At 38.5% G+C, this 12780-nt stretch overlaps 3 protein-coding genes across 4 annotated transcripts; 1 reads left to right on the top strand and 2 right to left on the bottom strand.

The window, feature by feature from the left end:
* Positions 1-353: 353 nt before the first annotated feature.
* Positions 354-1353, bottom strand: LOC119999570 (UPF0434 protein Daci_3569). Its single transcript, XM_038847226.1, has 3 exons — positions 1160-1353; positions 980-1034; positions 354-652 (listed from the first exon to the last, which is right to left on the bottom strand). Exons 1-3 carry the CDS (start codon positions 1258-1260, stop codon positions 542-544), a joined length of 267 nt encoding a protein of 88 aa, XP_038703154.1. The 5' UTR covers positions 1261-1353; the 3' UTR covers positions 354-541.
* A 294-nt stretch (positions 1354-1647) lies between these two features.
* LOC119999550 (pentatricopeptide repeat-containing protein At3g51320-like) lies at positions 1648-3941 on the top strand. Its single transcript, XM_038847174.1, has one exon. The coding sequence runs from the start codon at positions 1820-1822 to the stop codon at positions 3512-3514; it is 1695 nt and encodes a 564-aa protein (XP_038703102.1). The 5' UTR covers positions 1648-1819; the 3' UTR covers positions 3515-3941.
* Positions 3942-4665: 724 nt separating this feature from the next.
* LOC119999558 (protein MID1-COMPLEMENTING ACTIVITY 1) lies at positions 4666-9951 on the bottom strand. Of its 2 annotated transcripts, none has more exons than XM_038847188.1 (10): positions 9746-9951; positions 9486-9569; positions 9032-9212; positions 8511-8939; positions 6719-7116; positions 6197-6306; positions 6029-6100; positions 5597-5703; positions 5147-5240; positions 4666-4917 (listed from the first exon to the last, which is right to left on the bottom strand). In XM_038847188.1, exons 4-10 carry the CDS (start codon positions 8919-8921, stop codon positions 4865-4867), a joined length of 1245 nt encoding a protein of 414 aa, XP_038703116.1. In that variant the 5' UTR covers positions 8922-8939; positions 9032-9212; positions 9486-9569; positions 9746-9951; the 3' UTR covers positions 4666-4864. The 2 variants fall into 2 exon arrangements, with proteins under 2 accessions (XP_038703116.1, XP_038703124.1); XM_038847196.1 differs by having other exon boundaries at positions 9032-9209.
* Positions 9952-12780: the final 2829 nt, after the last annotated feature.

Genomic DNA, 12780 nt, shown 5'->3' with positions numbered 1-12780 from the left:
GTTCAGACCATTTAACAGGAACACTTGTTTTCGACATGTCATAAGACCATCCATGCAACTACCTAACACAGGAAGGTCGAGGAAACTGGGATAGTTGCTAAGAGATGTGTCATTGGTAAGAACCTCTGCTTTATCACATAATTTAAGGCTAAATAAAACACGATAAGAAAAATTATCAATGCGATGAGGGAATCTATAACCTCAGTTGCATCTAGGATGAAAAGCTAAATAACCGAACAAACAAGTTGAACACCCATGGATACTTATATATAGAACAAACATAACACACTTGTTTATTGTTAAAAAATTTCAGTAACATAAACCAAGATTCAGTACTGGTTTTCTTGCATAGGAACACTACTTTTCAACACATATCCAACAGCAGAGGAGAACATCAATTTATATAAAGCCATGGTACATGATCTTCATTTTCTTGCAAAGTGGTCAAAGATATTACACAATTCACAATCAGCAAATCCGGTTATCTCTACGGCACAAAACATTTCAAACTCAATGACTTAGCTCAAGAGCTACCCCTTTATTATTGCTTATTTACAGCAGATGAATCAGCACCGCCATCAGATTTCTGCAGCTCATCGGTGTCCAAAATCTTGCCATCCCTTGGAACAAGACAAGGGATCCCATCCTTTATCTGTATTATACACAAAAGCAAAAGAGGGTTTTTTAAAAAGATTTTGCAGAAGATGCTTATGACAATAGGATTTGGCGAATCAACACTTCAACATTTTACTCTAATCAATATTAAATTGTTGCACTATCGATTCTGAGAAGACTGTCTTTATGATTCGGGTTTCGAAAATAAGCTTTCACATTTCCATATCTCCAACACTTCACATTAATAATTTGAAAGAAAAAGACGTACAAACAAACCAATTGGAATAAAAATCCTGACTTTCCCGAGACTAATATAACAAAACTCAACTGAAACTGGTAAAGACTAAGAATTTGAAAAACTCACCGGGAACGAAACTCCAATGCTGTCACTGATAAGAGAATTGGTCTCCTCACAATACCTATTGAAAACCAAACCCAAAAACGTCTCAAACAAAACCCAATAAAATTTGAGAATAAAAGATTCATTCAGGGTTTTTCCTTCATATATGATTAAGGGCATTAAAGGAGAACAACAAAGAGGCACCTGAGGGGTTGTTTGGAGAGTGGGCAGACCAGAATCTCAGAGAGAGTCTTGCTTATCCCATTCCCTGCATTTCTCATCAGTGATTTGCTTAGTCTGACCATTCCGATTTTTGCTCAACTATCTCTTCTCTAGGGTTTCGAACCTCTGTGGTCTCTGATGGCAGAGGCAATCACAACAGAGTTCATCTTCTTTGGGGTCACGGAGCTAAGCTGCATACGACGCCGTTTAAGAATGTGAGTGGGCTGGGCTTTTGACTAACTTTCTATATTCAGAGTCCCTGGGCCTTTAAGACTTTAAGTAAGGCCAAGATAGAGATTCAGATTCTAGTCCATTATGATTTAAATGGCCAAATGGACATCCTATTAAATCTTTAGGCCCAATGGATAATTTACGATTGATCCAGTTTTCCATACTTGTAGGCCCAAATAAAAGCCCATGCATGGCCCAACAAAAAGACAACCCGACTCCTTGTTGCGCACCCCTCTGTAAGGTGGGTGACAGAAAATGCCGCCGTAACTCCAATCCCACTCTCTCTCAGTCGCCGGGAGCAGTCCCTGAACTCTTGAGGCTTCAAGAAACAGAGGAGATTGTAAGAGGAATGTGCACCGATGGATCCAGAGAAATCGAGTTCAACAGGCAATCAAAACGTTGAGTTTTCAAATGAATGGCAAGAATTTCTATGCGAGAGCTGGTTCGATTCAGACCCACATTCGGAATCGCAATTGCCATCTCGAGCTACTTCACTCCAATCCCACTCTCTCTCAGTCGCGTTCCCCTTCCCCTTCTTGTTCTTCCGTAGAAAATAGAACATTCTCTATTTATCACTCAAGCCTTAAACTTCTTAGAGGATGTACATGTCGGAGTATAAAGCAGCTTTTGCAAATCCAAGCTCACTTGTTGACTTCTGGTATATTTTACAACCCGTATTGGAGCAGCAGGGTCTTGCAACATTCTTTGCATTTCGGCGATTTCGATTACACAGTCTTGATTTTTGGGTGTATTGATTCGCCCAATACGTTCTGTGTGAACACTCTTATTGAGGGATACTCGAATAGTTCAATTCCACGACAAGCTGTGGGGTTCTATTTTGAGATGCTTAAGAATGGGTTCTCTCCAAATAGCTTCACGTTTGTGCCGCTGTTTGGGTGTTGTGCGAAGGCAGTGTGTGTTGAATCAGGACAAAAGTTACATGGGCAGGCCGTGAAGACTTGTGTTGATTGGGTGTTACCCGTACAGAACTCTTTAATTCACATGTATGGCTACTGTGGGGCTGCGGGTTATGCGAGAAAGGTGTTTGATTTAATGTCCCAAAAGGATTTGGTGTCATGGAATTCGATTCTTCATTGTTATGCTGGAGTAGGTGACTTGAATGTTGCTCGTAAGTTGTTTGATATAATGCCTGAAAGAAATGTAGTTTCTTGGAATACCATTATTAATGGATACTTGAATGGTGGGAAACCTGAGGTCTCTTTGCTACTTTATAGGGAAATGGTTGAGAAAGGATTGAGAATGAATGATACTACCGCGGTCTGTATGCTTACTGCTTGTGGTAGGTCAGCTAGACTAAAGGAAGGAAGATCACTTCATGGATTTCTATACAAAACAGTTTTGAAATTCAGCATAATGATTTATACAGCTTTGATAGATATGTATAGCAGGTGCCAGAAGGTTGGTACAGCTCGTAGAGTATTTAATTTAACAACTTACAGAAATCTGGTCTGTTGGAATGCCATGATCTTGGGTTACTGTATTCATGGGAATCCAGAAGATGGACTTAAATTATATGCAGAAATGGCGAACCAGTTTCGGTCAGGAGATGGAGAGACAAATCCTCCTGATGAAGTTACTTTTATCAGCATTCTTTGTGCCTGTGCTCGTACAGGAAAGTTAACAGAAGGAAGAAAGTACTTCAGTGAGATGGTTTCTGTGTATAACATAAAGCCTAATTTTGCACATTATTGGTGCATGGCTAATGTTCATGTCAGCGCCGGGCTTGTTCAGGAGGCAGAGGAAATTTTAAGGAACTTGCCAGGAGATATTGAAGATCTGTCCTCCGAATTCGTGGTTTGGGCTAACTTACTCGCTTCGTGTAGATTTCAAGGAGATATTGAATTGGGGGAAAGAATTGCAAAATCTCTGATAGACAGAGAACCAAGGAATTTTGCATACTATCGGTTGCTCTTAAATATTTATGCTGTGGCAGGTCGATGGGAGGATGTTGCTGCTGTAAAAGATGTAATGGAGGAAAGAAGGATCGGAAGAATTCCTGGAAGCAGGCTTGTGGACCTAAAAGAAATTGTTCATGGGTTAAAAGTGAAGCATATTTTGCAAGAAGTGATTCTAGAGGTAACGTGATGCAGCCTGATCCCGCTCGGAGGTTAAGCATGTTCCCGCCTTATGTAAGCTGCCACCATTGCACAATTCAGATGACAGAATTGAACATTGAATTTACCGGAGGCACGATTGCTCTATTGCCTGGCCTTGTTTCTATCTTCTAAGGTAATCGCGTGCCATTAATCCCTGTTTCGGAGTTAAGAATTTCTGTTTTGCTCGAGAAGGAAGACTTGCTCTGTGCCTTTACTCGAGTATTTGCATGAGCCAGAGATCACGGTGGAAGAGTGTTCGTGAATTAAAAAGCTTTAAAACGTGGGGCTGCTCTATGTAGGCATAGTTTAGATGACGGGAGACTCTTATTGATGGTTGTTGTTCGATCGACAATATCATTTTGAAGTTACATACTAGTTTCTTTGATGTTAATAGGGCAATTGGTATCTTTTCTCAATGATATCATTCGTTCATTTGCTTGCACACTAACTCGTAATAACTTAGGTTAATGAATCTCTCTTAGACCAAATTGTATTAACTCAAGGCTCATGGGGTCCTAAATTTGATTCTCTGAGAGTAATGACTTTGTTGTCACTTGATAAATTTTGGCATAACTTTGTCATCAAATAGGAAATTTTTATGTGCACGTAAATAGAAACTTGACTTGTGCCTATGGATCTGACGATCCAAATTTATACTCATATGGGATATAGAAAAGTGCAACCCACCACATAATGTTAACATTATTTGAAGAAAATCTTTAAGAATTGATTTGCATAATTTCTGGAATTGATTCCAGTCGTGTTTTTTCATTCCTATTGGTGGAATTGAATTTTCAACGAGAATGAGATTGCACCATGTGTTAGCTAAATTCATTAACTTTGTCTCATTGTCTCAATGCAATCAATAGTCAACAAAAGTGGTTATGATCCTACGAATATTATCGAGCACTAACACCAGGTCTCCATATGACAAGCAAAAGAACAAGGCATGACCTTTTCCTAAATTACGAGGAGAATTCCCGAGCAAAATAATCTCTCTTACGGATACTTACAGCCGACCCTAATATTGTTTGGTATGAATGCTTCAATGATAAAATAGAGTGAGTGTAAGTTGAGCTACAGGGCCCCATCCACCCTGAAGCCACCGTTAAGAGTCAGCATGATCAAGGGAAAACAAACTGGTCTCAAAGAACACTAAAGTAAACAATTATAGTCTTTGTGATACACACTGATAAATCTGGGAGGTGAATATATACTTTACATATGGCGAATTCATAACTGATTTCATATAATAAAAACGATGTGCCATTACCTCCAGTTTTCAAACCATGTCTATGAATTTGCAAACAGAAACTTATAAAACCTTTAATCCAATCTCTCAGGATTCCATAAATTGCGAGGCTGGCGGGCTTATTTTCGTCTTCTCAGGACCTGCAAAATGATTTTAATTGTGTTATACATACTCGTTTTACGGTAGTGATCCTGACCACCTATCCTGCTGATGGTAATACAAGAAAGCCCAACCAGAAACATCATATTGATATGAAAAGCAAAGCCACCAGTCATGATAAAATGTCATCACGGGCGGAGGAAGCAACATAGTTTCCTTCAAAAAAACTTTTCAATGATAGAAAGTTATAAAATGTCTATTAAAACATACCATAATCCCCCCGGATCTCCACCTCTCGCCACTCTTGAACAAGGGCACAACAGCAGCACATTAAATGTGAGAGGAAATCGTCAATAAAGCCTCCCTGCAAAAGTAAAAGGAAGTACGAGTCAATTAAGAAAACCAGAATAGACTAAAATAAAAAGATGTCATTAAGTTTGTAGATCTAAAAGTGAAGGCTCGACCCTCTCCTCACCCACTTTATATGGATTCCATGCGAAAATGTTTATCACAAGGTGTTAAGAAATTCACATGAAAAAGAAAGGGTAGCAAAAAACAACTTCAACCAAACACTTGAAAACCTTTTTTTCCACACAGATTATGCACCCCGTGATAGATATAGTCATAGAGATGATAGCAATGTTGATATCTCAACAATGCACTCAAACAAGTTAGTCCCTCAGTGGTGATCATTGATCATGAAGTGCCACAGATGATTACCGTGATGTTGAACGTCTTGCGAAGCTTCCTCCTGACACAGCAAGTATAGCAACAGCATGACAATATCAACGAATATGCCATCAATTCATTACATGCTTCTGCCGAAGCTGAAATCAATGAACAACAGAAAGACAGACCTCATCATATAAGCTGTCAAATCATACCAAAAGCATAAGAGGATGCATATAACATTTCTACGTTTACCCAGTTGCAATTGGAAAATATCCTAGAATAGAACAAGCATGCAACTCATTCATAAATCTCAAATAAAAAAGGCCCTACCATCCCCACTCTGTAAGCATAGGTGGTAGCATTGACAGTCATGACTTGGACCAATATGTAAGCTTTTGATGCAGCTACATCACAATTTTTTAACACAACCATATGTAACTGAATAGTAAACAAATTTGAAACAGAATTGAAGTTACTCACACATGTGCTTGTTGGTCGCCACTGTAGCAATCTTTGAAAATGTGCCACAAGGGTAGAAAAATGTCTTTATACCTGCAAGATAGGACAGGAAACTCAGACGGCAAACAACAGATACAGAATCTTAGGTAGCAAATGTTCGTATAACTGAAAAACTGCACAAGAACATACATAGAGAGGGTTCTGAACAACAACTCAGTAAATCAGTATTCCATTCTTCATGCAGATGTGAACCTTTCCTTGAAAGCAGATCATGCCCTGATGAAACCGAAGATGTGTTTCTGCACAGAAAATAAAAGCATACCCTCAGAGCGTCAGAACACACTTAAATTTGAAACAAATTCAAAGGTATTAAACTTTTCAAAGGTTTCAGATCATTCAGTATTCTTGGATCATATAAAAATGTCATCCTCCATAGGCATAAGTCAAATCATCTTTAGTTACACTAATAAATAAATGTGACAATAACTCGCAACATTTGAACTCATAACTCAAGAATGGGCATGATACCCACTACAAACAAAGAAAGTTAGGAAAGCCTCATTCCCTGCAGCAACCATAGATAAGCTAGCTGGGACCATTTTACCCCAATTTAAAATTTTGCTGTAAGATAAATAAAAAATTAAGAGACAAACTGTGTCTCTATGTCCAGATCATTCTGTCTGTCTATCTTAGAGACTAAAGCAAACCAACCTTGAAGTTCTCAGAGAAGCAATCTTCTTAGGATTGCTTTCTTCAAATGAGTCTTCTCTATCATTATCCATTTTTTTGGAACCCTTGATGCGTGAACTCTTCTCAGGGAGAGAATTAGCTGCAACAGCTTCTGTTACATCAATCAAATGCTGGATAACCTGACACTGAGTTACATCCAAATGAGCCTGTGATCGTTGTAGCTCTAGTTGAAGCTTTTGATTTTCTTCCTGCAGTGCTTCATTAAAGCGCAACTTTGGGTAGGAACAAGAAAGAGTTTTCTTCAATATCACAGTATCAGTTTTTGATGGATCTGGTTTCATGATCACATCTTGCACATTTCTGTCCTCTTCATCTAATGTGTACTCGCGTTGATCTTTCTCAATATATTCTATTCTCTCCTGTGGATATATAAGCCAAATGAGAATAATTTACTCAAGTTGCGCATAAGTATAAGCAGTGACTCTACCAAGGAGATCAATCTCTTATTACCAAATACCAACAGGAAAGGCAAGAATGACAAGGGTGGCATGTGTAAATTAAAACTTGGCAAACTATAAGTTCACCTGGGATTCACTATTTACATTTAAGAAAACCATGTGGTCGTTAGGCCACCAGCAAGGGCTCCTGGATGTTTAAGCCATAAATTTGATTGGGGCATAGATATCCTACATAAAGGAAGGATGCACACCTATCAGTTTTCTACACAGATGGTGCTGATCTGTGTACCAATAGATTTCTCACCGTGAATTGAATTCACATTGAGAAGAAAAAAAAGTCCCATAAAACCCCACCCAGTTGTAGAATTATCAGTATCTCACTGTAATTTGGCCTGCAAAAAATCAAATTACGCAATCTTTGTTCATATGAGAAATCAGCAAGGACCCAAAAAAAAGTATGCATTTCAATTCCGAGTTCTTTCCATAAGACAGATTCCAGATCTCTTACTCAATCACCTAGTCAGCACATAACTAAACACATAACAAGAAGCCTAGAATTGGCTACTTCTGCCGATGTCCAATTCTTTCATTCTTGTGTCTGCATTTTCCTGGAGGCTTAAACCATTAGCTACCTATAGAATCTGCAACAGATCATCCTTCTCGTGCTGCTGTTCATAATTCAAATGATTGTGCTAATGCTGATACGAAAGATTTGAATGAGTGCACATTATCTGAAAGAGTTTTTCAGCCTTTACAGAAAGCCTCAGAGAGTTTACTTTGACCATTTTTATTAACCACGTTAATCCAGTAACCATTTATATTTCATGACTTCATGTTCACATCAGGGCTACACAGGAATTATCAAGTATCCTCTCCTCTCATTACCATCTTCAACACTAGTAGCAGTAGACATATAATTAGTTAAGCATTCTTGGCTTTAGAAAGAAAACATTAAGTCGAAGTAATATAAATGAAACTTACTATAGTAAAAACATTTTTCCCACCCCCACTTTGTGGTTTACGAGCTTTAAGATCAACAAACCATGCACCATGAAACTATAACACAAGGATTTACTGACGTAAGGTGACTAACAGAACTACCAGAAAGAAATACCACCGGAACAAATCACGAAAACCATAATCTAGGAACATATCTGAGGGAAGCAGGAACTAACTGCAAACGAGGAGTCATAGGAAAAAAAGGTTTTACGAAGTCAAAGGTCCAGCATTCGAAAATTTCGAAAATTCCAACTACACTGCAGCATAAAGCTCGTGCATGATGCACAAAAATGCAAGGCAACAATGACAATACCTATTATTGCTAAGACAACAAATATAGTAACAGAAATGTATACCCTGACTCGAGCATTGTCCACCAGCGTAATAAGAGGGACAATCTTCAAGTATCTATCAATCTCATTCTGAGCCTTCCTGAACTGGTACACAATGTTCCATCCCATAGCAAGCAAATACAGATAGCTCCTATCCTGGCAACTATTAACCAAAATATAAGACCTCCTCAAGGCATCCTCAAGCTGCTCGAGCGGTTCTCGAGTCTCTGGATACCTTTTCAGCTCCGAAATCTTCAGCTGCTCCAACAAGTTACCGATCAATTTCAAATGCTGCGCAAATTGCCTGCAGTTCTTCTTGTGCATACGTGCTGTACTTGCTGCTTTCACTATCATCGCAATCAACCCCACCGCATCGAAGCCAGCAAGCTGTGCCACATTTGCAATCTCTCCAAAATGCTCCCATGTCCCCTCCATCTCCACTATCCAATCAACCTGATTCATTCAATCATGACACAGAATTCGATTAAATTTCTCCGGTTCTTGGGATAAGCAAAATGAAATTAAGTGAGAGCAACTTATTTTACCTCTACCGATTAAGCTGATTTGCTACGCCAGTTGCATTCCTTATAACCAAGCGCTAAAGCATGCAGTCTCTGATTTCAAGCCGGATAAAATGTTCCTACACGAGATCTTCTTCCAAATGGCATTGTTTTTCGAGATCTTGGACCTGCAGAGCCGTGGCAGTTGTAGTGTCCACTTCGACTACTACAAAAGCAATGGCAAAACAGGCAACGAAATGGTGAAGATTATCCATTACGTTTCTTGACTCACTTTTCAGCGGGAAAAAAAAAATTAAAGGGAACAAAGTCATACAAAGAACAAAGAATGAAAGTTAAGAATTGGTGATTTCTTCGACGAGAAAAGAAGAAAACACTGTGACTGATATACTGAAACACTTTATTAGTGCGAAGACCAAAAAGTAAAGCTGCTTCGGTGAAATTATTGTGAATCAAAGTTAGTTCAAAACCATGAACTCACCGTTCGTCGCCGGAGCCTCCCCGTCCGTTCAATATTAAAGTCTCGTCTGACTACAATAATAACAAATCAGCAGAAACTCCGGACCTGCAATGAGACACCAAAATAAAATCGCAGACACCATATTCAGCTCAAATGTACAAAAATTACGAAACGACGTTTAGATTCCTACATTTTCCATGTAATTCTTTTACGTTTTCCTTTTCAGGCAAAAATTGTTTTTCCATATTTTAACAAAGAAAATATCTGATTCTGGAACTCACAGGCATTGCTTTCCGTAAACCAGATCTTCTTTCTGCTACAGTGTATGGAAGTCTTGGACGATCTGAGCTCGGAAAGAGAGGGACAGAGACCTACAATTCCTCTCTCGCTCTATCCTCCTATGGCTCACAGGTTCGGTGTAGCTTGTCTCTTCTCTTCTATGCAGGAGAAAGACACAGCACTGAGAGTGACCTTTGGACTCGAGTGCACTCACGACGCCACGCCAAACAAGCAATGTGTTTTACGAAAATACCCCCTTCTTGTCAAGTATAACGAGAATGCCACGAATGTTCACCGAGGGGAATCGCACAGTAAATATTTGTAAACGGGTCGGTTTGGAGTTAATGAAGTGAGGTGAGCTGAGGCGAATTCTGAAAGTATAGTGAGATGAGATGAATTTGCGGAGAAAAAATATTTTATATGATATTACGACGAAATGAGAATAAAATTGAATATTTTTTGTTGATATAAATTATTTTTTGATAAACTTATTTTTGTAGAAATATAATATATAATACTAATAAAATTGATTGAGAACAAAATAGGAAAAAAAAAACACTGTATTTTGACGTCAAAAATATGATCCAACCACATTGCGTTAAAAGTTGAATCAGTTCCCTGTAGCTTCAATCGAGAGTTGAAACAGTGTCCTGCACAGTCGAGAATTGAAGCACTTATCTTGGTGCATGTCAAAAATCCCCCATACATACCAACAAGATTGTTCGCTTTGGGTTATCTAGTTTCTGTGGATGTATTAGGCAAGCATGACTTTATTCTTCCTAAGCCCAGTTACTATGAGTCCAAATCCAACTCACTATGTTTAAGAAAAAAGCCTTATTGTTAAGTAAGGGGTGAACTTGGTTATGTCAAACCCAACAAGTGGAGTAGAGGCTATGTTCAATTGGACTGAATCACTCTGATATCGTGTAAAAAATCCACATCTCATACATACCAATTATATTGTCCGTCTTGGGTTATCTAGTTCTAATAAATACATCAAGTCCACGCGGTTTTATGCCTCCTAAACCCAACTACTACTGACAGAAACACAATTCACAAATCAAGCCCAACTACTATGGATTAAAACTCAATTCACTAAGCTTAGGAAAAATGCATTGTTGTCAAGTAAGGGGGTAGACTTGGCTTTCTGAACCACTCAATTGAGTCTTACCCAACTGATATTACGAATTTGATGTGATATGCCTAATAATACGATGATACCATTACACACCGTTTGATCGAACACTTTTTTAATCCGAACATAGTATATCAGGTATAAATACACTCACAAACGCACCCAATGCGTGTAGAATGATTAGTAATCAATGTTGTAATTGACTCTTGCTAACCGCAAATAGTTGAATTACTCAAACACACAAATTAAGCAAAAGAATCCCCATCATGAATGGTTGTTAATTGTCCATTATGTAAAATATCCATATGAAGAAAAGGGCAATAGTGTCCATCACTGGCCAACTTAAAAAAATGACACACATAAAAGGAAACATCAACTACATACAGGAGAGGAGAGGAGGGGAGGGGGACGCATATTCAGTTGGTTCTAACATCCATTCTTTTGCCAACTGCCATGCCATGTGGACCCATGACGAGCGAGGTCGCACATGCCTTCTCTCACACGCGTCAACCATTTTTCTCTTGATGTTTCCCCTCAGTCGCTCTCTGTCTCCCTCCACAACAAAGGCATCTCCCAGAACCAAAAAAAAAATCTTTATCTAATCTCTCCTACACACTTGATATGTTTTATGGGCTACGGAGAACAGATTTGTATAGGCCTTTAACCCAAAACGGACAACGTTGATTTATAGTGTTTGTGTTGAATTTTCTAACATGGTATCGTAAATAAAACTCGATCCATTCACTTATTAGGTTTGACATAACACATATTACAAGTGTGAGGACGGATTGATTTATTAATTTGTTGTGTTTGAACTGAATTCTCTATGGAAAATTACAATTCCACTACTAAATATATAATACATTGCTTTGTCTCATGGACGCATATATTTAAATGGACACTTGGGAGCATGGAGTAATGGAGTTCAAGTGGATGGTTTATTGCAAGACCACTTGGAATCCACCAAGTCTATTTGTTAAAATGAAGAAGATAACGTACCACGTCTAGAACTTTGGTTTAGTACGAATACTGATGTTTATGTGAAGTGTTGATAATGCTCAAAAGGCTGTAGCCTTTTTTACAGGTGTGTTATGGGAGTGTGAGCTCCACCTTATTCAAAGTCATTGCCTAGATTCCCTATATGATTGAGCCATGTTAGGTGGATGAAAAAGGTCTGGTGGATTGCTGGTTGGTGCATTTTCAACATTTTACATTATTATAAATGAGTGCTAATTACTAGTCAGTTATGATGTAAATACCAACATTTGGTATCCGAGTTATCTCAGTTGCTGAGTTGTATCCACATGATTTTATGTGCATCATGTGAGATATGTAGAGCTCATGAATTCACTATGCGTTCAACTCAACATTTTCGATTATTAATTACTTAATTAGTCGTGTGTATCCATTGCCTTGATTCGAGGATTATTGAATGATCCTAGGCCCATAATTTCTTGATGAACTGGGCCTTTTGTGACACCAGCTATGACCCATTGGGTTTGTGAGGTTTCGGACCAGCTAGAGACCTTAATAGGTGCTGCTTTGCTTCTGATCAAGACCATATATTTCCCAGTTCCCACTGTTCTTCTCCACCCTTTTCCAATCTTGCTCAAGTAACCCTTGGAAAGGTAAAGATGATCCGATAATAACAACGCAGACTGAGAATAAACAAGAAAATAACATTTATTAGTAGACCTTCAAATCATGAATTCTTAGTCAAAAACCCCAAGTGATCATAAATTCCATTATTATCCGTCAATGATGAGGGAATTATAGTAAATGATGATGTCATTGCTTCCAAAAATAAGACAACAACACGGTTTGAGGATCTTAGTCCAATTTCCTGCTGAACTATACATGAAATCATCATATGTATCTATCTATCTATCTATGCAAGCTCCA

This window comes from Tripterygium wilfordii, chromosome 1, assembly GCF_013401445.1.
Source record: "Tripterygium wilfordii isolate XIE 37 chromosome 1, ASM1340144v1, whole genome shotgun sequence".
NCBI classification, from domain to species: domain Eukaryota; kingdom Viridiplantae; phylum Streptophyta; class Magnoliopsida; order Celastrales; family Celastraceae; genus Tripterygium; species Tripterygium wilfordii.
Note: the sequence above shows the minus strand (reverse complement) of the source record. Positions and strands in the feature narration are given on the sequence as shown.

What these genes read in the sequence shown, in the direction of transcription:
- LOC119999550 (XM_038847174.1), top strand. Translation starts at nt 1,820, where the DNA reads ATGAATGGCAAGAATTTCTATGCGAGAGCTGGTTCGATTCAGACCCAC.
- LOC119999558 (XM_038847188.1), bottom strand. Translation starts at nt 8,921, where the DNA reads ATGGAGGGGACATGGGAGCATTTTGGAGAGATTGCAAATGTGGCACAG. An exon ending in TGGACAATGCTCGAGTCAGG is followed by an intron (nt 7,117 to 8,510) that starts GTATACATTTCT and finishes ATATATCCACAG; the next exon opens with GAGAGAATAGAATATATTGA. An exon ending in TTGTTCAGAACCCTCTCTAT is followed by an intron (nt 6,101 to 6,196) that starts GTATGTTCTTGT and finishes CCTATCTTGCAG; the next exon opens with GTATAAAGACATTTTTCTAC.
- LOC119999570 (XM_038847226.1), bottom strand. Translation starts at nt 1,260, where the DNA reads ATGGTCAGACTAAGCAAATCACTGATGAGAAATGCAGGGAATGGGATA. An exon ending in CTCTCCAAACAACCCCTCAG is followed by an intron (nt 1,035 to 1,159) that starts GTGCCTCTTTGT and finishes GGTTTTCAATAG; the next exon opens with GTATTGTGAGGAGACCAATT. An exon ending in GCATTGGAGTTTCGTTCCCG is followed by an intron (nt 653 to 979) that starts GTGAGTTTTTCA and finishes TGTATAATACAG; the next exon opens with ATAAAGGATGGGATCCCTTG.